The 25528-nt window shown below is 32.7% G+C and overlaps 1 protein-coding gene across 1 annotated transcript in view; it reads left to right on the top strand.

The window, feature by feature from the left end:
• Nucleotides 1–25528, top strand: part of LOC132548847 (transmembrane protein 132C-like) — an 84178-nt gene that overhangs the window by 36968 nt on the left and 21682 nt on the right. The window contains exon 4 of the mRNA XM_060212741.1: nt 11185–11377. Within this exon, the coding sequence (XP_060068724.1) occupies nt 11185–11377 (193 nt within the window). The remainder of the gene's footprint in view (nt 1–11184; nt 11378–25528) is intronic.

Here is a 25528-nt window from a genome sequence, read left to right as displayed (position 1 = left end):
TGGATGAAAACGTAGTGTCCTTATCTAAGCAAGCCTGCTGCTACCTGAATTTGGAGGTGAAAGACCTCCATTGTTTTTGTTATTTTGCCAAAATGCCAATTAAGTAATAGTACTTTTTTTTGTTTGTATTTTAAACAGTTATCTTTGAATATGTACATGCCTAGTAATAAAAATCACCATAATCTTTGCTTTTCAGTAGAATTACCGAAAATGCCATTTCATCAACTTTATGTCCCCCTGACTTTGAACCAGATTGAGTTGATGTATTAAATATTGGCCTTCAAGTCTTGAAAAGATCATAGGAATGGTGATTTCAGTAAGACTTTCAGATCCCATTGAAATGAAGCAAAGAAAAACAACGTAAATCAAGAGATCTGATTTGTCATATTCTATTCTACAAAGGTTAACTGTCATGATATTTTGTAGCATGATAGTTAGGATTCTTTACTTTGAAAGTCATATTTGTCAAATGCATTTACTTTGAAGGTCATAGTTGTCAAATGCATTTACTTTGAAGGTCAATAGTTGTCAAATGTATTAACTTTGAAGGTCCTGTTAATAGTGTAATAATTTGTCCAATTGACAATAACTTTATATTGTAATAATTTGTTTTATTGATAATAATCTTTGAGAGAGATTGCTCTGGTGCAGTATTAAATTGGTACCTGTGTACATATCAAAGTATATGTAGAAGGTACAGGCCAAGTGTACAAGGTTTAAGGTTTTGGGGAGAGGACAGTGTGGTAGAGCTAACACTTCACTAAGCCTGTTGTTTACCGAATACATAATATTACCCTGGTGTGTCTGGTATAGGTCTACCATCCTCTAAGTATTAATGATGTCCTTACTTTCTGACAGGACTATACATTATATCTCTTAATGTGATACAGCCATGTCATGTTAGAATTGGCTTTTTCATTCTATATCATCTCTTAATTTAAACAATCCTTTCTTGTTGAAATTTGTTACTATTTACTGTTCTAGTGATTCTAAATTGAGACTTTAATGTATAACTAAGCTATATTTGGCCATGCTATCTTCATCATGTGAATATTATCTTGTTTTCTATTTGGTTTGTTGGAATGGCACTTAAAGGACAAATCTGATGTAAGAATTGCTACAAAACGGGACAGATCTAACCTGTAGATGAAGCAGAAGATACATATTGGTGGAGAGAAATTCAATGATTTTCAGACTTCAGATTGATGCAAGATAAGCAAATAGTTTACATTTGCAAAATTCTCAGAATGAGAAATATCTACATGAAAATAAATGTTTGTACTACCTGGCTGAAAACTTGTACCTTGCCAGTGTGATAGAAGTTATAATATAATACAATATATATAATGTAATGTGATTGAAAATTAGGAAATTGATGTTTCCTTTCAATTGAAATAGATTTTGATTGATATTCTGTATTGATCAAAGCTTCTTCTATGACAAATTGAGTATAAATGACAGTAAGTATGAATACTATGAAGACCTGAATGAGTTTCAAGGAGATGATATATTGGTACCTTAGCAAGATATTGATTCATGAATCAACAATAGAACAGGTCTTTTAATGATATTGAGACAGGGCTTGAAGAAGGGAAGACATTCTTTGGTATATAGTTCCCTTTCACAGTTAGAGGTTCTCAATATTTTAAGCCCAAGTTTGATGAATGTTTCTAACTGGAAAGAAATTCAAAAACTTAATCTTGTTAAGTGGAAAATGTTATATAGGAATGATCAAGAAAAAATTGACAATATAACAATATTTTCCCTGTAATGCATTTTCATGGAAGATTTTACAAGTTTCCTGAAGAAATTTTGGCCAGATAAGATTAATGAAGATCATTTAGATTTTGGAAATTTTGATAAAAAGTGTTTAGTTTGAAATATTTATTCTTAAATGAAATATAGAATGGAAATGTGTTCTAATATATTGTTGTCTGAACAAAACTGAAAGGGACGTTTTAAAAAACCTGACATTTTGATATCTGCAATTTCCTGGGATGTGATCATCCCATAAAGAAGGAGTTTTAGACCAGCTGATTGGAATTGTTGATTTCCTCCTCATCCAACTGATGGTGGTGAGCCCAACATGTCTATTTGTTGTAGCCCCAGTATATACCATGATTGACCATGTGAAAACACCAAGTAGATTTTACCTACAGATACAGCCCAAAACAAATCTATGTCAGTTCTTTGTAAAGATGTGATAGGTCTGATTGCATCCATTGATCCCATGTGTTTGTGATACAGCCTTGTAGGGCAGAGATTTAATGAAACAACTAGATCTCATTATACAGGCTGGCAGGGAAATCGTCTAACTTTGACTGTACATGTGCTGATGTAGGTACCGATGTTGTGTGAAGGTGTTGGCCTCTGCAGTGTAAGCTGTACTGTCTATAGGTTGTACTGAACTACAAACACTTATCTCACGATTCCAAAGGCTTTATAATTGCTTAAGGCTGTCAAATACCCCTAAAATTGTATATAATTAAATAACTCTCCCCTGTGTTTGTGATTAAGAATACGTGTGTGGATTGTTCCGGCAATATTTACAGGTAGAGATCTCTGACTGTGTATGCCAAGGCTAAGTCATTACAATAAACAATGGTGGAACTCCCAACGCTATAACTATGTGGATCACCACTATAATAGCTCCTCTGCAACAGCATAAAAATGGGGAAAAAATCCAGGCTTTGTACAGTTTCTGGTATTAAGAGTCATGGTTAGGTAACATATGGTGGTATTATATGCTGGTGGAAAGGTTTGAAAGAGCTGAGTTTTTAATTGTTGCGATAAAACAGGAAACTTTTGACCCATTTTTGAAAGAATATTGATGAATTTGGGATGATATTTCAAGGGCTAATATCAAATTATGGGAATTTTATCATAAATATGAAATTTGTTTGATTGCAAAAGGAGCATGCACCATTATTGGTCTCCAAAAGCTCTCAGAATGTTAAAAAATTATGGCTAACATCACATGTAGATGAAGGTGGACATTTTGTACTCAGAGATTATCTATGAAAATGTTATCAACCATGTCTAAAATAATTAAAATTCATATGTGTTTAATGTTAATATTTGTCAAGGTAATTGATGATCCAGTTGATATCTAGTGTTTTTTACAATATTTGGTCATAGTCCTACATGTGGTTGTATCCTTGATCAAGACACTTTATTCTAATTGCTTTGGATGGTATGTGATGGACTTCTCGTATGTTGTTCAGTGAAATAACCACCGTCTACTATAAGGAAAACTTGCCTCAAAATGACCATGGTTGTTCATGGGGCAATAACTCCAGTAATTCAACCCTTCAAAATCTAGGGTGAAGGATGATCTAATGGTTATCAAGGAAAAAGACCTTGTATCAGTTCTTTCATTATCACACATGTATACATTATTAATCAGAAAATGTTCTGTGTTATATTGAGTGTATTAGGTTCAAAAATTTATCTTGAAATTTTAAAATTAGGTAATTTTGATATTTTTCATGATTTACATGCACACAGGTCATAATGTACCTGTTACCATGTTGATATGATGAAATTAGCAACAGACTTGACATCCAAAACAGAATTTTGCTACAGCTTTAATGAAATTGATACTTAAGTAACAAAAAGTCACATTAGCAGATTAAGTTCTTTCTCATTTAATTTTCTTAAAATGGAGTAAAATTCCACAAGTTATGTTTCTAGTTAGATGCTGTTCTAGGTCTGAAATGTTATAAATCAGCTGTTAGCCAAAATGAAAATCCCAGGGTCTTAGTTTCCCACTGGGAAGAAAATGGACTAGTGTTTTAAATCCTGTTACTTAGAATTCAGTGACTCCATTTCAACCTTTTTATTAAATACAGGAACAATCAGGATAAATTTTGATAATTTTAGATACATGAACAATATTTCTGTGATTCTGGAAAAGTCTTGTATATTGAATCATTAATTAGAACATACATATGATATTGTTTCATTTTTCAATGGTTATCTTCCGCTGCATTTTCACATTTGAATTATCTATATTTAAATTGCAAACAATATGCCGATTTGCCATTTTGACGTAAATCTCAAGTTAAAGTATAGATATAAATGTATTAGAAAAAAAGACATCTGCAGTAGCTTTGACCATAGTTGGGTTATATGACCTCATTTACACTTGAGTTATCTCCTTTGTAAGTGTAGGTAATATGCCAACTCAGCAGACTACAGTGGCTATGAGCTGACCAGATGTGAGGGCCTGTCTGATAATGTTATTAAATCAGTGTAAAACAAGTGTTTTAACACCCAAGGATATGGGTTAAAAGCTCTGTTAGCTTTCCTTCAATCTGACAGATTTTCTGAGAAAAAAATTTTTTTCCATAGAATATGTCTTCGCAAATATTGTTGATTTTTTGTATATCAGACTGATTAGATCCTTTATAAAATAATCCATTTTACAAAATTTTAAATGGTAAGTGTAAATCTATTTTTCATTATGCTAATCAGGATTCCAACAAATGTTTAGTCCAGATAAGTTCAAGTGAAGATGATAAAAAACAAGGGTGAAAGATTGAAAAAAAGGTATTAATACTCTTATATGGATACTAGGCTGAAATGTTAGAGATGTTTTATGGAGGACACCATACTGTCTTAAATAAAAGTGCTTTAAGTGCTTTTGTATATATTTAGATATCCCTGCCTCTCGATGGTTACAGCTCTGTGGTAAGGTGTTGGCAAAAGGGATCAATAATTCATGGCTTAACCATTTGATTGTCTATAGTTCACTAAGAAATCACGACCGACTTAAATTAGCATTGTTGGTATCTTTTGGAAGAATTGTTATAATGAATAGAAGGATATATCTATGATGATTCTGTCAATGTGACAATTTTAGAAATTACCGGTAAGGAGTCTTGCATTGTTTGAAGCAAAAATATTTTCATCTTAATTTGCTATTCACTCACAGTTCTTACCTTTGTTTTAATTTTTTTTATTTATTTATTTACATTTTTTCAATTTTAATGAAATATGTTTCACAGCATTTCCGTTTCACTATATGTAAATATATATCACAGTATATAGAGAGCCTAGTGGGTTGGGCATAGATTTGTCCAGCATTTACTGAAAAGCCAGTGGTATTTGTCAGGGCGATGTGTTTGCCCATCACCTGTGGCCTTTGTCCAGGTTGTAAATGACTCATGTGACTCACTCAGCCACTGTTGTTAATGAAAGATAGGGAGCAAGAAATTTATGAGGTCATTCTAGAGAGAGATAGGGGGCATAGCACTACTGATATGTATGGTCTTTCCATTTGGAGCTGGGTTTCCACTGTCGATCAGACAAGGGTTATATAATGCTTGACAGGTGAATCAAACCAGGTGAAATTGAAGTTACAGGGTATTAATAGAAAGAGTTATGCGTAGGTCGAGAATCATTTGAAAGTTAGCGTGACATTTGAGAAATGTGCTGGATTTAGGTTCTGATAGTCCATAACTTTTGTTGTGAGATTTATTCTCAGAATATTTATGTCACCATAGAAAATGAAATCATTTGATACTGGAGCAAGTTGATGGGTTTGAAATGAAAAGAGCGCATGATTTGTCTGTGTTTGTGGTGAAATGTCACAATGGGGAGTGACAAGTTGAAAAAGTACCCAGATTTGATGTGGTGTTTGATAAATGGGTACATGTTAATTATGTCATGTATGTTCAGTGGAAATGTGTTCATGTTAAAATCACAGCTACAAAAAATATCCTTATCAATGTATCAGAGACATCAGATAAGGGCGAGATTTATGTAAATAAGCAGTGAGCAGACAAAAATTATACCTGATGCATTTCATGGAAATATGGCATTTAATTTCAAACTCGAACATAAAAATTGAAAAGCAATAACAATAGGGATACCAATACAAATGTCAGGCCATCAAAATGAAAGATAAATAGCAAAATTCAGAAAGTATAGAATTTAGTTGTTTTCATGCACCAGTTGAAAGAAGGAAAAAACGGGAAGAAGTTGAATATTTATTAAGTATCTGTTCAGATATTGATAGATAAAAAAACCTTTTCTCACTGGCAACATGTTTCAAATGCTCTATGTAGCTGGAAGGCAGAAATATTGCAAGATCAGGAAGAGAGAAATGATATGCTGTAATTGAAATAAGTGTGTAACATTTGATTGTATTGTAGTTGGAGGGGACAGTTGGACCTTGAGATAATGATGTTATGCCATTGTATGTTCCTTTGAAGGTGCAATGTTAAATTACAAAAATGAAATGATTTGTTACATAAATAACTGCAGGACAACAATTGAGATGTGAGCTTGATGAAAGGACAGTGGGATCTTAACTGCAGATACATTAGTAATTTATCATATTTGGAAAATTTATGGGGTTTTTTTTCGCTTTGTAGTTGACAAAACCAGCACCTTTTAGAGAGATTGATAAAGCTTGTATGTGCCATTTGGAAAAAATATTTCTCAAAACTAAATGGCAATAAAAATGTTTATATGATTAAGTTTTTACTCTCTGTGAAGCAGCTTTCACCCTGTATAATGCAGTTACCACCCTGTATGATACATTAAATCTATCCTATATGGTGTAGTATTTTGACTGCACCCAAATTTAGTGTTTTATTCAAAATTTAACTAAATGTCAAACACGTGTGTGTTTTCTTTTTTAATACCCCAATTTTGCACAAATACTCAAATTATATTCTTTTTGGGGGCATGAAGGAAATTAGACATCATATTTTTTAGGGTTTCAGATATAGTAATGTTTGTTTGTTTCTTTCTTAAACATATAATTTTATATCTCCATACAAGGGGATGAAGTTGTCATTTATGATGTCATCAATATTGACAATTTTTTTGTGGCAAAGAAACATGTTTGCATCTGTGAATGTTACAGCATTACTTTTAATTATGTCCAGTTTCCAACAGAGTACATAAATGTGTAGAATTTGGAGAAGTTAGCCGCAATTTTTCTGGCAACGTCTCAGATGTAATTGCAATTTCCATGTTAATATCAATATAAACAGGATAAGAAATGCTGAAGGAAATTGGCAACACCAAAACAGTGATATAGCTATCAGGCAAGCAAATCTATAGGTATAACACTCATGTTAGTGGTTTCATGCCAAAGAAAATAGGTCGCAAGAACCTGACATGTTATGGCATGAATTTATGAAAATTTACTTATATTCTAGATAAAAAATGGACAATTTTTTTGATAGCTCAGTTTCCTGAAATATTCAAAATCAATATCAAACCTTCATTGATATGATTGGATGTGAGGCAGTAAATATGTGATAATCTAAAATTCTTTCCATTGAAGAAAATTGATTTCATGTCAGTTGTGAAGCAATTCCTACCTAAAGGATTGTGGCATGCAAACAGCAGTGAAGGTAGAGATAACAGGGGTTAACTTGTGTTGTGTTTATCTTCTGCTTCAGGATTTTCTTCTTTTTTTTTATTTAGTATATAGTGGTTTGAAAAATTCTTCAATTTTGCAATCTGGAAAGACAGCATTAATAATATCAATGTATAGCAGGATCTGTGCTTAAAGAAAATTCCACAGCACCAACATAATCGTTGTTTGTTTTCTTTTAAAAAAAAATTCTCATCACACAAGTTTTATCACTTTCCCATTTGACAGCATGCCCTTGAGTTTCTACCAGCTATTGACGTTATTCCTAGGATCTGGCTCTCATTCTTGAATCATGATGGGATTTTATGTTGAAGACAATGTTTCTCATGAACTTTCCAAGGATTCTGATAAAGATCTTGATTAATCTTTTAGAAAGCTTTGGATGTGAAACAGTCTCCGACTCTTTTGTGTAATCGATACATTAATAGAATAAAATACAAGACATTAAATCATCATTTAAATGCTTTGAAAAAAATTGATGTATTTGTTTACCAACAAATATCAGCATTTGAAATCAGGCTTTGTGTTAGCAAGACTTTTAAAGAAAATAGGTTTTCATCAAACAAATAATGTTAATCTTTATGTATCCCCTAGTCTTAGACCAAAGCACTTAAGAGTGTGTGCTATCTTAAGTATGTGACTGGATTTTATCTATTTATGAAAAGGTTCATAATGTGGAGATAAAGTTAAAGTATTGAATGATTTTTTTGTGGGACGTGCTCAAATTTTGAGAATCAACTATATATCTTTGTAACTAGACTCATCAAAATTTTGAAAATGATGCTCTGGTCTTGCCAGAAAAAAAAATTACTGCACACAACATTCTCAGAATGAATTATGTGTAATATATTTATGTCAAACTAAATATATCATCACATATAATCAAGTTGAAGGAGTTTTTAAGGGAGATAATTCTGATTTATGAAAATGTATCACATGTTGAAATTATTTTATACAAGGCAAATATTATTATAGTTTATCAGTTTACACAATTTTTTAATATGATATAATTTAATGTTTCGGTGAAGTATAATGTTATGATATAACACTTAAGGACTTGATAGTCCTGTGAACTTTATCAAATAAGAACCTATAACAAATGGAATGCACATACAACTTCCAGCACACATAAATACAAATACAAGTAGTTAAGCAAATATACTTATTTCAACACATGTGCTATTGTGTTGAATGATAATGCCTGTCCTATCTTTTAAAAAAAAAAAAAAATGGATAAATCATTCTCTTTCACTTTCAGTCATTTTGAAAATTATTCTATATTTATCTAAGAAAAAAAAAATTCAATGATTTATATCAAATTAACAAAAATTCCCAGTAGTTTTCTCTACTTTAGATATTTTCAGAATTTTGGTATTATCAATGTTCATTATTTCAATAGAATGAATTTGTTACTGTGGAAGTGAATTTATGAAGACTTACAAACAAATTTGAAACATTTGATCAAATGATGGTTGAATGTTTGTGGTTTCCAGTTGACAATTCTCTGAGTAACAATGTTCAGAATTTCATCAAAATATTTGATGAAATTTAGATTACAACTTACAAAATTGCTATGGTAGAATGATATAGAATCTTGTTAGTACAGGTAACTATATTGTGTCCAAATTTAACTGTTTAAATTGATGATTGTGTTAGATGTAATAGGATACGTATTATTTATTTGTTAAATACTGTATAACTGGTCATTTTCATGGGTCAGATTTTCAGGACTTTCTTTTAAAATGATCAAATTATAGTTAGTGGAATTTCGCTCTCTGGCTATAAAAGGTCATCTCATACACATGTATCTCATCATTTCGCTTTGACATTAATGTACTGCTATATTAAGAAAATACCATCCCCAGAAAAATAACAAGCTATATGATACCAATCTTTATTTTAAAGTTTATTCACCAAATGTGGTCTTCGAAGAAAAGAGCAAAACTGTTTTTTCTTTTTTTTTTTTTATTCTTCTTGAAATTTTCTCTAAAGGTTATATTTATGTTTTTTTTATGAATAATGAATGATGGCAATAAGTTTCAGCCTTACAGTTGATGTCTATATAGGAAACTTTAACAGGATAGCTCAGTGACCTTTAAGTGATAGCAGAATGTGTTTTTAAATGATTTTGAGGCCTATACAAGTGAAACCTACCCTGTAATGTAGAACCCACGCTTCACTTAATCCGTGTAGAAACACTGTGGTAGAGAGATAGCAGCTCTACATATGAGCTGCCTGGTTCAGAGATTTGACTTGTCCGCTGAAGGCCTTGTCATCCTACATATGCATAAACCTTTTATTTTTATCGACATTGTGTTTACCAAGGAAACTAAACCAGGTCTTTTTTTTTTCCTGATCTTGTATTCATGTCATGTAATTTTATATTTTTTAGAAGTGATATGAGAGTCAAAATTGGGGGAATGAAATGGGATTTTGATAAATTGAATATTTTACAAATACTTTACCTCTACCCCATTCCAAATATCTGAAACTGACTTATTTACCTGTCAGTGGGTTTGAATCCTAAAATTTTGTTTTTGTGAGGTTGATCGTCATTTTAAGTTAATTCTCATTTATGAAGTATTCATAGTTATGAAGCAATCACAGTATACAAATAAAACAAGTTGCCAGGTAAACCTGATAGAATTGTATTTTGAATTTTTCCCTTACAGTGATATGCAAAAGACCAGAAATTACACATCAATTTCAATACCTTTTACTTTTTTCCTAAATAATTGCAAATATGTAAGAGATAACTAATTGACTTCACCAAGAAATGTCATGTTCTCCAGACTTCCAGAGTCAATCACCCTTTCAAATGATTAAAGTTGTACAAAAATGCTGGATTTTGGTATCATTTTGTACTAAGCTGTGATGGTGTGATGATAATGGCTTAATTTCCAAGTTTACTTCTTCTTCAAGAATTTCTTGGAAGTTTTATTCCACGTGTTTTTTCCAGAGGTCATGGAAGATACATTTCCTAAGTGTTTTCTCAATATTCTGTAACCTAACTCTGCAAAGGTCCATATATTTATGGCTGGTTAAAGGATTGTAACACTGCCATAATGGCAACAGTAACCTTACTGGCGACAACAACTTTGCCATCTTTCAGCCAGGACTGAAATGGTATCAGGCTTTCGTCATGATTGAACTCAATATGTAGTTGTTAATGAGGTTATCTTAAATTCCACTGGATTTGGTTTGTTTTTAATGAGGCAGTGACAGTACAAAAATCAAGACTGGGATGACATGTTCAATGTCATACATAATCTGAATGGTTTGGTTTTCTGGCTTTATCTGTTTCTCTAATTGATATCACAGAGAATTTTTTGTCTGCTTGTTTGGTTTATCTTCCCATGAAGTCGTGGTAATTTTTTATGCTGATAGCTACTTCAATGAAAAACATATGGAACACCCATTATGTGCCATCCTGTGCATTTGGGATAACGTTTCTTGCCCTCGGACATGACATCACAGACCTGACTATTTTTCAGCTTCCTGATGTTTTATTGAAAATGAAGCATTTTTGAAATTGGCCACTTTTAGTTGTTAAACATTAGAATTATGATAATAATTTGGGGGGAAAAAAATGATAATGAAATGTATCAAAATGAATATAAAACATTTGATCAAAACTCTAAGTTAAGATGTGAAAGTGCTGTAGAGTATTCAGGTCACAGGTAAACTATGATGTTGTGTTAAGTGTCTTTCTCTGGTTTTTAAAAGTCATTGATTTACATATATTTATCTGATTTTTGTGACATGATTTTAAATTTGTGTATTTCCAGAGTGCAAGAAATTTTCAAATGGCGAGTAGAAGTGGAAGAGACAGGATCAAACATAGGAACAGGACGAATCATTTGGAGTATCGAATATGAACGGGATCAACAGCATGAATCCTACACATCACAAGGATCAAGAATTGTGTCACGTATTAACATTCGAAGTCGAGAACAAGAGAGAATTGTTCCCATATTGAAGGTAAGCCTTACAAAGTTGTCATGAGGGTATAAATAGCAGATTCTTTGCTTTCATCAGTTGATATGGGGACACAGCACTGTTGTCTTTTTCTTCAGTATCTATTTTCATGATCAATTTCAGTATGAGAGACAAATTCAACTTCAGTCTTCAGTTAAGATAACAATAAATGACAATAGTACTTCACAGGCGACTTCAAAACCCCAAACTGAAAACAAACATAGAATGTAGTTGTCTTTCTGTTTGTTGATTGTTTTGTATGTTTCTTTTGCCTGCTCCTGATGTTTGTTTTTCCTTTTTTACCCTTCTTTTCCGAGAGGAGGGAGTAGGTTGATGGGTTGGGGATGGGACAGGACTGATCACTCATTTCAGGATTGATTTTAGGATTTGTGTGTTGGTACTCCTGGAAAATCTTTTTCTTCACTATTATAGATATTTCATAGCTGACATAACCTCCTAGGCTTTCAAAATTTAAGCTCTTTTCAAAGCATTAATGACAAGTCCTTGAAGGACAAAACAATTCCTATCATTTCTTAAAATTATTGAAATGTTCATGTCAGACCTTCAGAAAATAATGCTTCATTTTCAGTAATGATAACTTTGTTATCAGTTAAATGAATTTTGTCCTGGGATTGTTTGTTTTTTACGGAACACATTTCGAAATAAAATGATTTTCTTTTAAAATTCATTTGAGTGCAATGATGTGTTAGAGTAATATCCTTCATGGAATAGTTGCATTCTATTTGTTTGAGATATGGCTTCCTGTAGTTTCCAACAAATCAAATCTAGCCTTGCTTATTGTCGAGGAGTGTGGTTGTAACAGAAATCAGAATGCTACAAATTTTGTGACAAATTCCTTTTGTAATTGAAGAATTCAGTGTCTAGGAGGAAAAAAGGAACGAATTGTTTTTTAAATGATATTGGAATTTAAAAATCATTTTAAATATAAAAATGGTAAAAAAAACTTTTAAAGTTAGTTTTAATCATTAAAGAGTTCACTTGAACTCATTAATTGAACATTCATTTCAATTACAATGATCTAAAAGTACTCTATGCAAGTTAATTAGAATGGAAGTTGTTGCCTATTAGCTTGACTGGTCGTGAAACTACCTTGTGGACGGAAATTGGAGTGGTGTATGTAATTGTTCACAACGCTTTTAAACAGCTACATTCTTGCTGAGTTCGGAATATGTCATTACTCTTGTAAGGACTCTTCTGTGAGCAAGACGTACTTTTAAACACGTTTTGTAGATAGAATTAGATGCAATTCCGTTGTCTTTTTTTTTTTTTTTTCTCTCTTCTTCGTAGAATCTTTTAACTGTAAGTAAGGGACAACAAACTGAAAAAGAAAGACTGCAGGCAATACTTGACAATTGAAAACATATGTAAAATAATATTAAAATTTTGAATGTTTTTGAAAGTTTTAATATGGTAGAAAATTTACTGGTAAATTAGTTGGAAAGGGGAGAAGTGTGTGTTTATGAAACTAATAAATATGCCGGACCCCTGCATTCGCAATGGATCCTCACTAAACATCCTCTAAGGAATACAGAAATCAAATCTGAGAAACACTGGCTAGCATTGTCAGCAATATGCTGCAATTAGTGTATTGTCAAATCAAAGTCATGATAGATTTTTCGTGCTATTAAGCACTCTAGATAACAGAATTTGACTGTACTTTAAACTCTAGATATCAGGACAAACATGTCTGTACTATTCGATGAATTCTTCACCACTGCAATAGACAAATTGGAGGAGAAATTACGAAGAAAAATAATCACTTTCTCTGTTTGATCAGCTGAAGAATTGAAGCCTGGGTCTTTACCAGACAAATTGATGGATGTCTTTTCTTAATTTCAGAGTTCTGTTTCTTGATTCCAGGCTTTTTAGAGTTGAAGAACTTCATATTTAAAAAAAAAAAAGTATCATTTTTCTGCAATAAATATGGGTAGCTGAAGAGTATCATACTGTTGTCAGGTTGATGGAATAGGATGTACTTATAACACAACCGGTAAAAGATTTAAATTTGACATTTTGATTACTGCATGGTCACCTTCATCAGACAAATTACAATTTGGAACGTACTGGCATCTATGTACGTAGTGTATGACATGGAAAGGAATCAACCAACTTTTTTAACTGTACTATAATCATATGTACGCTAAGGTCGAAAATGGTGTAATGAGATGGTAAACAGATTATAGACAAAAAGTACGCAGATGGTAACAATACATTGTAGTCAATTCGGCTCCACTTTGTTTAACACTTGGTCATAGATGTGCAAGAGCCTTTTAGCCCGTATCTATCCTGTTAACCACAAGGTGATTTCTTTGTCTTGCTAATTTCTTTTCAAGGCTCTCATGTTTTGCACATCTTTGACAACAACTTGTCCCTATTTAGTTTGGATATTTTGGAACATTTTGACATAACCAGCCTGAAGACAACGTTCTGAAATTTCTGCTGGTTGTGTTATATATAATATGTATATAATTAAGATAATTCATGTCAAGATTAAAAATTGTTGAATCATTTTTCAGCATAAATGTTCTGTTGTGGCGGTAATACCTATTGAGATGTGAATTTAACATGTTGTATAAATTTTCAACAGCTTTGTTAAACATATTGATCTTTCAAAAGTCTAAAAGTATAAACTCATAGGTGTGAAATGTTCTTGTGTAGAGAAACAAGGAAAGCAAACATATCCATTTCTCTTTGTAGAGCACGTGTTTGACACACCAATATATCGATTAATAGCAATTAAATTTCATTCAAGGATATTTGTTTTCATCTCAATGAGCTTGGGTAGGTTAAATAATTTGGTTAACAAAGAAAACTTTGTAAATCATATTTAAATATCAACACATTCAGTAATTTGTACAATGCAGAAAGAAAATATGTACATTAGTGTATACAAACCCTAAATATTTATGGTAAAAGAGATGGATCATTGAGAACCTATTACCAGAATCCTATTTCTATATCACATGTTCACTTCAAAATTTCAAGGATATTTCCCACACCTTTATTTAAGTGACACACATTTGAAATGAGTTTTACAAGGGTTCAGTGATTATTTTTCACTACTACAATGAACTTGAATTGATATATTTCATATTCACTTCAAAGTTTCAAGGATATTTTCAGTACCAACATATAAGACTGATAATCATTTATCACTCCAAAATCTCAAGGATATTTTCCACATCTAAATTGAATTTGAAAACACTTGAAATGGACACATAGACTTCTCGTAAAGTACCACTATAGGGTCCAATTCAGTTTTAATATAATGTTCAAATATGCCTGTACAAGCCTCTAAGGTCGGAAAGTTGTGGGGGTTTCTGTTACACTATTGATCCAAGAAGAAAGTGGTTAAGGCTCCCAGTCCAGTGTGGAATGTTGTTTACCTACGGATCTCTCATTCAAACTATCGTATTTTCTATTGATACTCATTCAGCTTAGAAAATGTACAGGATCACTGGCAAGGGAGACCGCCCCTTCAACAGTGGGTATTACAGCAGGTCTCTGTGAAAATCTCATTATAGAATGATGGAGATCAAAACAACTGTAAAAATAGCCACCTTGCCTGGCCATGGATAAATGGCTCTGTTGGGAAACCTAAGACATATTTGTTTTCTTTCTTTTTTCAATTTTTTAATTTCAAACTGAGAAGTCATTTAGATCTAGAATTTCTTGATTAAGTTTTCTTTTTTAATTCAGCTGTTATTCGCTTTACATTTTCTAATAATATGACTCGTTAATTGTTAATTGTTGACGATGCCTCACAATGAAACATCAACACCCTTCATGTTCCATTTCTAGTCAAATGTTGCCTTATACTGCGAACATAAGGACCTAATACATCAAGGATATATATCAATGTGAAAGTGATCAGATTGTTACACAATATCCAATTGGGTGTTCTTTGTAAGTGAGAAGTACAGATTTTAATCTGGCTTGGTATGTAACATTGGGTCTGTGTTGTAAAGTTTTTTTTTCATATCAGATTGAAATATTTATGAAAGAAGTATCAATGAAATTACCTTCATTTTTTCAATTCCATTCCATTATTAATCACTTTTTTTAAAAATTAAGAATGTTACTCCTTGATTTGTGATATTAAGTGAGTTTTAGATTTGAACATCATTATAAAACATACTATCTTAATTGGAATCACTTTTAAAATGTGTTTTTTTATCCAAAGTTAATTAGACATTTTCTTTCATTAAGTATCAGTATTTTGAAGTGAAAATTATGCAGCATAAGCTCCAAGCTACTTTGACCTTGTGGTGAAATTAGAAGCCTTTCTCTTGTAAGTTGTTAACCCAAATTCACACGTCGGGTCACTCTGTACAGAATAATGGACCATATCTAGTTCTCAAAGGGATGCTTGTCTAAAGTTACAAGTCTTTATGATATTATATTGTTACAATCTAAGTACAAGGTACTTGTGGGTTAAGAGGGATCTTGGATGTGGCCCTTTTTTATAGGACAAGCACAGTTCATGGGAATTTTCACGATGGAAGACACTGTATAGGGAATCATACACTTCAGGTTAAGGCCCTAACATTTTGTGATTTTAACTGTTTATTTTACAAATTGTTGATGGAAAATTTTGTGCTTGTTTGTTACATGGAAACATCAGTGACTTTGTAACTAGACTTTTAAACACTGGAATAATGTTGGTAAAATTTGCTAAACTCAAAAAAATTTTTTTAAAAAATGCTGAAGATGTTTCTGGTTCATTGTTAAAAACAATAATAGAAACAAAAACACAAAAAAAACACAAAAAACCAGAAAAATTAAGTCATCAAAGAGTTGGTAAGATGCTGGGTTTAGGTGTAAAGCAGTTTGATTGTTGTAGAATTTTGACTTACAATGGGAGGGCTCAAGGGATAGACCAGTGCTGTTAAAGGAAGTGGTTAACAATATTTTCTCATTTCCATCTGCTCTCTGGGCACGCAGAGATGATGTGTGACTTTTGTGGTGTATGAAATAAGGAGACTATTTAGGTACTCCCCATTTCTGTCTGACTGTCCAGTAGCTATCAGCCTGAGGAATTACTAATGTACCTATACACATTATATCTGGGTGTGTATGGTGTCCCCAACAGCGACAGTAATAGTCCTACATTACGATTTCTCTAAAGAATTCTATCTGGGATCATACCAGATTGATAAGAGATTACATGAGAGGTCGGAAGGAGCAGTACTGGGTGTTTTCAAACCGACAGTGGAATCCCTATTCACCCCAGCTATGTCTGGAGAGTGATTGCCATTCTGTGTTGATGTCCCATGTTTTAGAGACTGATATAATCCATTTGAATGAGGAGAAAAAAATTAAGATAAAATAAATTGACAAGTGAGAGAAAAATGAGATTAATTTTTCTCAAGTGGATGAAAGTGTAATTAGTTAAACTGTTTTAATCAATATGGATTCTTACTTTTGAATAAAACTTATTTTGTGATTCATTTGAAAAATAAGGAATAGGACTATGGAGTGTTAGGATGATTTTTTTTTTTTTGTAACTTTTTGCAATGCATGAATAAAAAATTATATAAAGAATTATTTAAAGTGGCATTGTAATGTACCTCGGCTTTACTTTTTCTTGTTTAAATGTTTTCCTTTTTGCTAATTAGATAATCAAATATATATATATACAAAGTACTGAAACAATGATGTAACACTATGTTATTAATCAGCTGATGTCATATCAGCCCTGTGTAGCTTAAGGCCAATAGGATAGACCAAGGTCTTGGACCATTAGGACAGAGACCTAGGTCTCAGATCAATAGGGCAGACCAAGGTCTTGGGCCATTAGGAAAGAGACCCAGGTCTCAGATCAATAGGGCAGACCAAGGTCTTGGGCCATTAGGATATAGACCCAGGGCAGACCAAGGTCTTGTTGAATACATACATTCAACCAATAGTTCAAATGTTTAAAAAAAAAAAGCAAAACAGGGAAAGGGACTACTTGGGGAATAATGCCAATATTCTCCTGATTTCAGTTTGTTTTGATGTTAAAATCAGTTCTTTATCCAAATACACAATATCAGATAAAATACCACACATGTTTATGTCTAAAGGTAGTATCCCTAAGATATCACTATGTTTTTACATATTTGTTATAAACAATTCCTTTATCCTGTCCACTGTTGGCATGTTTTTCATATTTTGGGCCAGTTGAAAATTAACCAATACCAGAATAAAGGTGGCCAATAGGATATTGGCTGAGTTGTTGCAATTTTATCAATATTGGCCTCTGGACATAATGATGCTGGGCTAGAAAAGACATACATATGTAATGTATTAGATAATTATTTTGAAATATTTCATATGAATAAAATAACTGCTGGAAAATGTTATCTGGCAGATTCTCCAATTCTCAAAATATTCCCTTGCCTTTGGTCCATTTAAGCTGATAATTTGGTTCCATATTTCAAATAGAAATGTTTAAATTTATGTATATATATATATATATATATATATATATATGTATATAGCTCTAGTTTTCACTACTCTTTAGTATTTATTGACATTATTGTTGTAGTGGATATTCTTCTGTCTAGTTCTACCATCCCTGGAAACAAAGGCTGGAGATATGAACAGCTTTGTTTAGATCAACTCTTTCTTGTTTCTGTAAATTAATTTATGTTTTGACTCTGGTTTTAAACTCCCCAGATGCTGCCTCTGCTGGAGATTATATTCTTATTGTAGATATTTTTATGAGGTGTCTATTTTAGGTGTCAGCAATTTTCCTCCTTGATTTACAGTGGATCTAAAATTAAAATGATTTACTTTTTATATCTGCCAAATTTCGACAACTTATTGTCTTTTTAAAGCTTGATTTCCTGTTGTTGATTCCAGTGTGAAGAATAGTCAGTCACATTAAATACAATCCCAATGAAACTGAAAACTTAAGTTATAAAAATCATGTGAATTAGGAATGTGCTGAGATCTTTATTACTTCTTGAAACTGTACTATTTATAAACAAGTGTGAGGGATATATTTAGATCTCAGGAAGAGTTATCTCAGTAATTGGTGGTATTTTATTCAAACCATAGTTATTTTTAGAAGGGTTTAGAAGTGGTTTTTTACAGACATCCCTAAGATTATATAATGTGCCTGGTCCTCCACTGAATAGGATCACAGGATTCTGATCTAGAGGGAAGTTTTTGGGTCTTAAGACAGGATGTCAGATGTTTGTTATTTTGTTGAAGAAAAAGTATTAACTTCTGATCAATTTATCTTTGTTTTCTGTAATGGCCAACACCAAAGTCTGTTAAAATAGACCACAGTTTGCATTAAAACTTCATGTGGTAATTGTGAGTTAATTAACAGTTCAGTATATTTCAGAAATATATACTACTAGGTAAATACTAACTATGTATTGGTCACAGCAATAATTACTGTAAACTGGTGCTTGGTTTTTTCACCAATGTTTATTGGTGTGCAAGTCTTTAGAATAGACTGGTGCACAGCATATCTCAAAGTGTGTCTCGGGTCCCTGCCAAGGCCGTCATAATTGGTGCTGTCACTTTATATGCAATATTAACACAATTTACATCTCACTAAAGTGTAGTTCAGACTTGAAGGCCTTAAATCATCTATTTCACACCTAGAAAATTTATGGGTGTAAGCATGGTGGTAAAGGAAAATTAGTACCAGTGTCGTTGATTATGTGAAGAGACTCAATATCAGCAACATGGTTCCAAATTTTTACTGTGCATGCAGTTTGCCCTCCAGGATATTCCCTTAAGTAGACAACTTTTCTGTTGGAGCAGTGATATTTGCTCACGTTGCAGAAAATAATTTTAACAGCTCTGCAACTCTGTTAGGAATCTATTTTTTTTTTTTTTTTTTTTCAAATTCAATTTCTCAGCTGTCTGAGTTATACCTGATCGGCTTGAGGACCCTTTGAGGTGGGCCATCACTGTTTTTGTGTGTTCCATCAATGGCCTTGGGGAGATAAGAGGATCGTCATCGATCTGGTTCTGCCTTTGAACATTTGGGATCAATATGCTTAATGAGATTCTTGATTGATTGGGTTTTGGGCCATGTAGACATGACGGAAGCAGTTTTTCTATTGTAGGCAGATATGGATGTCATCTCTTGGTATCAAGTTTGGGATGTCACTGTGGAATATCAACATAGAGGTTTTCTCCTATACAGCTCTCCTGATCATACAGGTTTTCTGTTTGGACAAGTTTCTTATATTCTAAGGGCATTGACTTCATTGAGAGACTGGTTTACAATGGGTTTGCTTCAGACAAATTGATTCATTATATTGATATCATATTTAAATATATCTTCCCAATAGATTTGATATTTTAAAAAATGGTAGATTAATGTGATGCATGCATAGAGGTCTAATTTTGTTTTCATTCAACAAAGTAAAGTATTTTGTAATCATTGCACCTCTGGTTTGTTTTTAATAGATTTCATTGTTCAAGCTGATGATACTTGAACCTACTGGAATTTGAGGTTTATAAGAATTTAAAACAGTAAAATTTGACCCATGTTGTTCCAGCTGTCCATCATAGAGGAATAAAAGATCTGACACATTAGAAGACAAGAGACTACCATCACTTTGTAACATAGACTTTTTGTTATCTGTTTATAGCATGTAGATGTGGCTTGAGATAGTCAGCACGCCTTTGTTATTCAACCAAGGGTAGCCAATTTTAGGCCTGTTCTCTTCCAAACACATAAGGTCTGGATGTAGTAGGGTAGTGATGGTATCTCTATTAAAGCTGTTTAGGGAGATTGGAGGGAAATATATTGTATGTAAAAACTAGGCTAAGATGTTTATCAGCTGTAATTGTTCCTGTTTTTTTCCCCCTTCTTACTGTTGTGATTTATATTCCATTCTTGATCTGTCATGTCTGCTTTAACTGTGAGTGTTAAAGTGACTAAAGGTGGTCGAGCTTATTAGCTTAAATCATTTCTGTCAATTTGTTGGATCAGGGTTGAATATGAGCTTGTTTGATTTAGAATATTCCAATATCCTGTAAACCAACTAGAAGATTTCACGATTTTCTGCATCACTACAAGTTTGCTACAATTCACTTTGGCAAAATAGATTGCATCAGACTTTATAATGATCATTTTTCATTTAACCTTGTTTTGATTTTAGGAAAATTTTGGCAACTGTTTACACAGCTAAAATGGCTTAAGACAAAATGAGATGTTTTACATTAGACGTATTCGTGTATAAAACTGCATTATCAAAGATCATATACCCTTAACTTATATATCAAACACATAGCTGGTCGAACATTTTCCTGGTTGTGATCGACCCTTCCTATTCAAGGTCATTCACACACATGGTATAGTAATTCAGCAGAGTGATCCGTTTCATAAAACTGATAGAAAATTAAGATTTCAGAAAAAGACTTTTATTTTTCAATTAATTAATGCATGTTTCATTTAATCAATATTTAAGTTGGAACCATTTTAGTCATGACCGAGGAAAACATCTTGATATGTACTAGATAGAGAACCAATTGAATGTTTAACTCAAGTGTGTTGAAATGTCTAGTGTTTGTAGTTTGCTTAAACTGTACTCTTGCACCAAGTGGCACAGGTAGGATAGTGTATGTATGACTCTATTTAAGTTTCTACGATGTCCAACATACAATCAGTGATAGGGTCTTTTTCAAGGTCACTTCTTGAAGCAAAGTATCACGTAATAAAGAAACAGATTTTGTCACTATCCGTTCACCTATGGAATGTTTCTTTGAAAACAGATCAGATCCTTGGTTGACTTTTGCTGTTTTTATGTCTGGCAGTGGCATTCTGTTTTAATAGCATTCTTTAAGCTTTTAAAATATCTTATCACCTCGTTGGTGTTATCAAAATTGACGATCGTAGGAACAGGAAATTCTAGTGATAAAACAATCATGAGCATAAAGAGAACTGCCTTGTAATTATATGTCATGACTCAAAACCAAATCTAATGTTTTAAAACACAATAATCAGGATTATCACTTACAGGCAGGGCCTTGAAGTGAAACAGCTTCGCACCACACTCATGTTATAAGCATACTCGAGACTTCTATTGATCTCAACACAAGTATCCAAATATTTACTCTGCGAGATAAAAGTGGGGTATATCGTCTGTATGAATGTTTCTTTCATCCACAGACTGTGAGTTGGGTGTTATTGTGTGGTGTAATGTTCTGTCATTATGTGTCATTGTCAGTAGCTATATTGCTCACGGAAGCATTGCAATGACAAAAATGAATTACTTTCAACATAATATTTTGGTGTGATTTGCATCACTGAAAAGTTACAAAAAACTCCTTTCAAAGTCTTCTGCTCTCAACATATTTCATTTATTCTTTTAAGTACAAAGCCAAAGTAATTACAAAAATCATCAAAATGGTTAAACATGATTATTTTCCCTTTATTGAAACGCTTGAAAGTCATAAAATATCAAGTTTTCTACTTAAAAAAATTTTGTGGGTCTGTTTAAACAATTTAGAAAAGTAATGAAACAGGCAGAATTTTAATGGATCATTTTCACTATTCATTGAAAATATTCACAAATCCTTGATATCTATTAGTAGACACTTTCTTAGTAAAGAACTGAGCCCGGAGGGATCAAGATCGTTTGCTAAATGTACGAGAGTTACCACCTTCCATAGCTATAGTTATTTTCTTTCTCAGCTGATATTGAAAACTCATATTACTTTTTGTTCAGTGATATTCCTTAACAGTTCTTTGATTTTGTTAAAGACTTATGTTAATTTTTTCCATTTAAGTATATTGATAGCCTTTTCAAGGAAGAATTCCTGATTCTGTATTAGAGATTTCAGAAATGTTGCTGTTGTGTCTTTATCGAAAGAAAAAATAATTGACTTAAAATGTTTTATAGCTTTCTATCATAGAAGTTAGAAAAAAAATAGTAAAATTTTAGATGTATAGTGTGATTAAAAGGGATAAGATAAAGTTTTAATTGATAATGAAACCTCACAGTCTTTAATAATGTAGCAATATTTGAAGGATGTTGTCAGAGAGGACTCACTAAAATGAGTTGTTTTGTGTTAGATGATAGAAAGTTCTTATATAAGACAATCACAGGATAATGATATATATTTCTTAGTTTGTATGATCACAGTGATGCCACAGCTGGGACTTTGGTTGAAATTGGTTGACAAACCAATACAATTTTACACTTTATAAACAGTTATAATATGTTACCTATTTCACTGGTATGCAAGAACATTTGGTTTGGTCATTTCATTGTATCTCTACAGACGGAACAATAATATGGACTGTGTTTTTGGCCTGTTGGTATATTTGGTATTGACTAGTATTGAGAAACTTTACTTTCACCTTAGCCGCACCTTTTACCTGCTAGGTGTCTGCTATGTTGGTCATGCGGTGTGTCAGTATTGACTTCCCCAGGAACACGTTTGAGTGGAAATTCACAGAAGTCACGTTCACATATATTTTTCAGCATGGTTGGTTATGCTGAATCAAAGTTGATTACCACATTTGGAAAAGCCATGATTGATTGATAACCAATTATATGTGATAATCAGCCCATCAGTCATCAGTCCATGTGTTGTTTTGTCAAAGATGTATGTGTACTCTTTAAGCTGTAATTTTGTATCTTTGAAATTGGGATGATAGAGTGTCGCATATGAAACAGAGGGTTCTATACTTCATTATAAACAGAGTTATGTCCCTTTGTTGATTTTTCTTGTAGACATGTTTACTTTGTTTCAAAAAGGGTTAAGTATCATACATATGGAACAGAGTTATGTCCCTTTGTTGATTTTTCTTGTAGACATGTTTACTTTGTTTCAAAAAGGGTTAAGTATCATACATATGGAACAGAGGTTTCTGTACTTCATTGTAAACAGAGTAATGGCCCTTTGTTCAATTTTCTTGGTGACAAGTTTACTGTATTTCATATGGTTACATCTTATGAATGTTCACTTACATCTGTGCAGACATTTTCTCAGGTTTTTGTGGTGTTTTGGCTAAAGATATATCTGGCCGAGAACCCTTGAGATGTTACTAGCACTGTATATCTTTGGTGATTTATTGTTGTTGGCCGAGTATCAGAGGAGGAGGCACAGATAGCTAGCTATGAACCTGCTCTTTTGATGTAGGTGTTTGCTACAGACTGGATTCATTGACAGTCTATCACTAAGTCCATTGAGTGGTTCAGTTCTTCAGCTGGTAAAGCTATTAGAACTATTGACTATAGTGTCTAGAGTGGAAATGAGGTCCAGGTGTAGGTAACACTTTCTTAGGTTAGAAAATAAAATCAATAAAATGTTGGAAGGCCCACATTATATAAATCAGATTATGGCTGTTACTTGTAAGAACAATATGTCTTTATGAATATCTGTCATTAATTTCTCAGAAATGTCAATATGTTTCAGAACCTGCATGTACTAGTGTGTGGGAGGATGGAATCAGAACTAAAGCTAATAACCGCTTTGTGATTTTTCATTATAAGAGTGATGACTGATTTTAAGCTCGGAGAGCCTATATCAATTAACACGTTATTTTTACATTATGTAATACACTTTTGATATTAAAATGTCTGAAATTTTCTGTTAAAAGATCATTTGCATTTCCTTTACAAGAGTTATCTCCCTTATGTAATAAAGCACTTTTCAATGAGATTGAATGACTGCAGTCTATTTTTGTCTGCTCTGAATCATACGATTTTGTAAACAATAACAGAAATATCACCAGGATGTTTGAAAAATTGACTGAATTGGTGTTAGAGATGAATTATAGAGTGATAATGATGGAAGTAAAGAATTACATTTTTAGGTCACCTGAGACAAAGTCTCATGGTAACCTATTCTAATACCATTCATCTGGCGCCGTGTGTCCAAGAACAATTTAACGCTTTCAACTTCTCAAATACCCCTGATCCAATTTCAATGAAATTTTGCAGAAACCTTCCCTGGCCTAAGATGAACCAAAATTGTGAATTATTCAATCCCAACCCCACACCTCAACCCCAACCCCCAAGGGCCTGAGGGTTGGGGCCAAAAGTGCTCAAGTTGACTTAGATTTCAAAAATCTTCTTCTCAAGACCCACATATGGTAGAATCAAATACTCTTCATGAATTGGAGCATCTTAAGGTCCTTTACCAAAATTGCAAATTTCATGGCCCCAGGGTCTCGCATATCCCTGTTGGGAGGGGGTAAAGTTTACTATAGTTTATATAGGAAAACTAGAGTTTTGAGCATAACTTGCTTAATTTCCATTGGAAATATTTCAAACTTGGTTAGAATTATGAGTGAAGGATGGCGGCCTGATGGAATGCCCATTTTGATCCTGACTGACCCCCAGGGGCTGATTGGCGGGGCCAAAAGGGCTCATATTGACTTGAAATTTCAAAAATCTTCTTCTGAAGACCCACATATGATAGAATCAAATACTCTTCTTGATTGGAAGCATTTTAAGGTGCTTTAATTACCTTAATGAGTCTCACATTTCCTCCAGGGGAGGAATTTTTTTTTTAGACTTTACTGTAATGTTCATAGAAAAATAGTATTTTTGAGCATACTATTGGTTATTTCCCACTAGAATTATCAGTATAGGATGACACTGCCTTCCTATATTTAGTGTCATGACACTTGATAACTATTCTTTAATCTTCATTTTCAATATTGCTTATCTCAGGTGACCATTAAGGCTGCTAGGCCTCTTGTATATGGGAGTATGAAAAATGTCCCTGTCATTGTAGGACCTGTGTCACAATCAGGAATTTTCTCTGATCATATTCAAATATGATAAAACTTATTGGGTACTTCTGAATACCTGGTACCAGACTGAAACAAGTAGGACAATCAATCTTTTTGTTTTCTTGTAACAGGAAAATCACAAATCATATAATGTCAACTGAGTTTGTCTTTTCTTTCAAGATTCATAATTTTTTAAATATGTTTTGCAATTTCAAAACTAAATCTTTTTTCTTTTAACAAATTTTCCTTTATTTGGTTTTCATTTTGAATTTTGTCGGTTTCGGTAACATATTCTCGAGGGTAGTCATCAGCATCTCTTAAGGATTTATATAAAATGATTAGTGCTGTGAATTGTAGCTACACATCTGTGTCATTGAATCATGAATGTAGAATTCTAAAGATTCAATATAGGAGAAGGATGGTTTGAT

The sequence above is a fragment of the Ylistrum balloti genome, unplaced genomic scaffold, assembly GCF_031769215.1.
Source record: "Ylistrum balloti isolate Yb309-2 unplaced genomic scaffold, AGI_CSIRO_Ybal_v1 Utg370028, whole genome shotgun sequence".
Taxonomy (NCBI): Eukaryota; Metazoa; Mollusca; class Bivalvia; order Pectinida; family Pectinidae; genus Ylistrum; species Ylistrum balloti.
The sequence above is the reverse complement of the archived record's forward strand: the minus strand, read 5'-3'. Positions and strand labels throughout refer to the sequence as shown.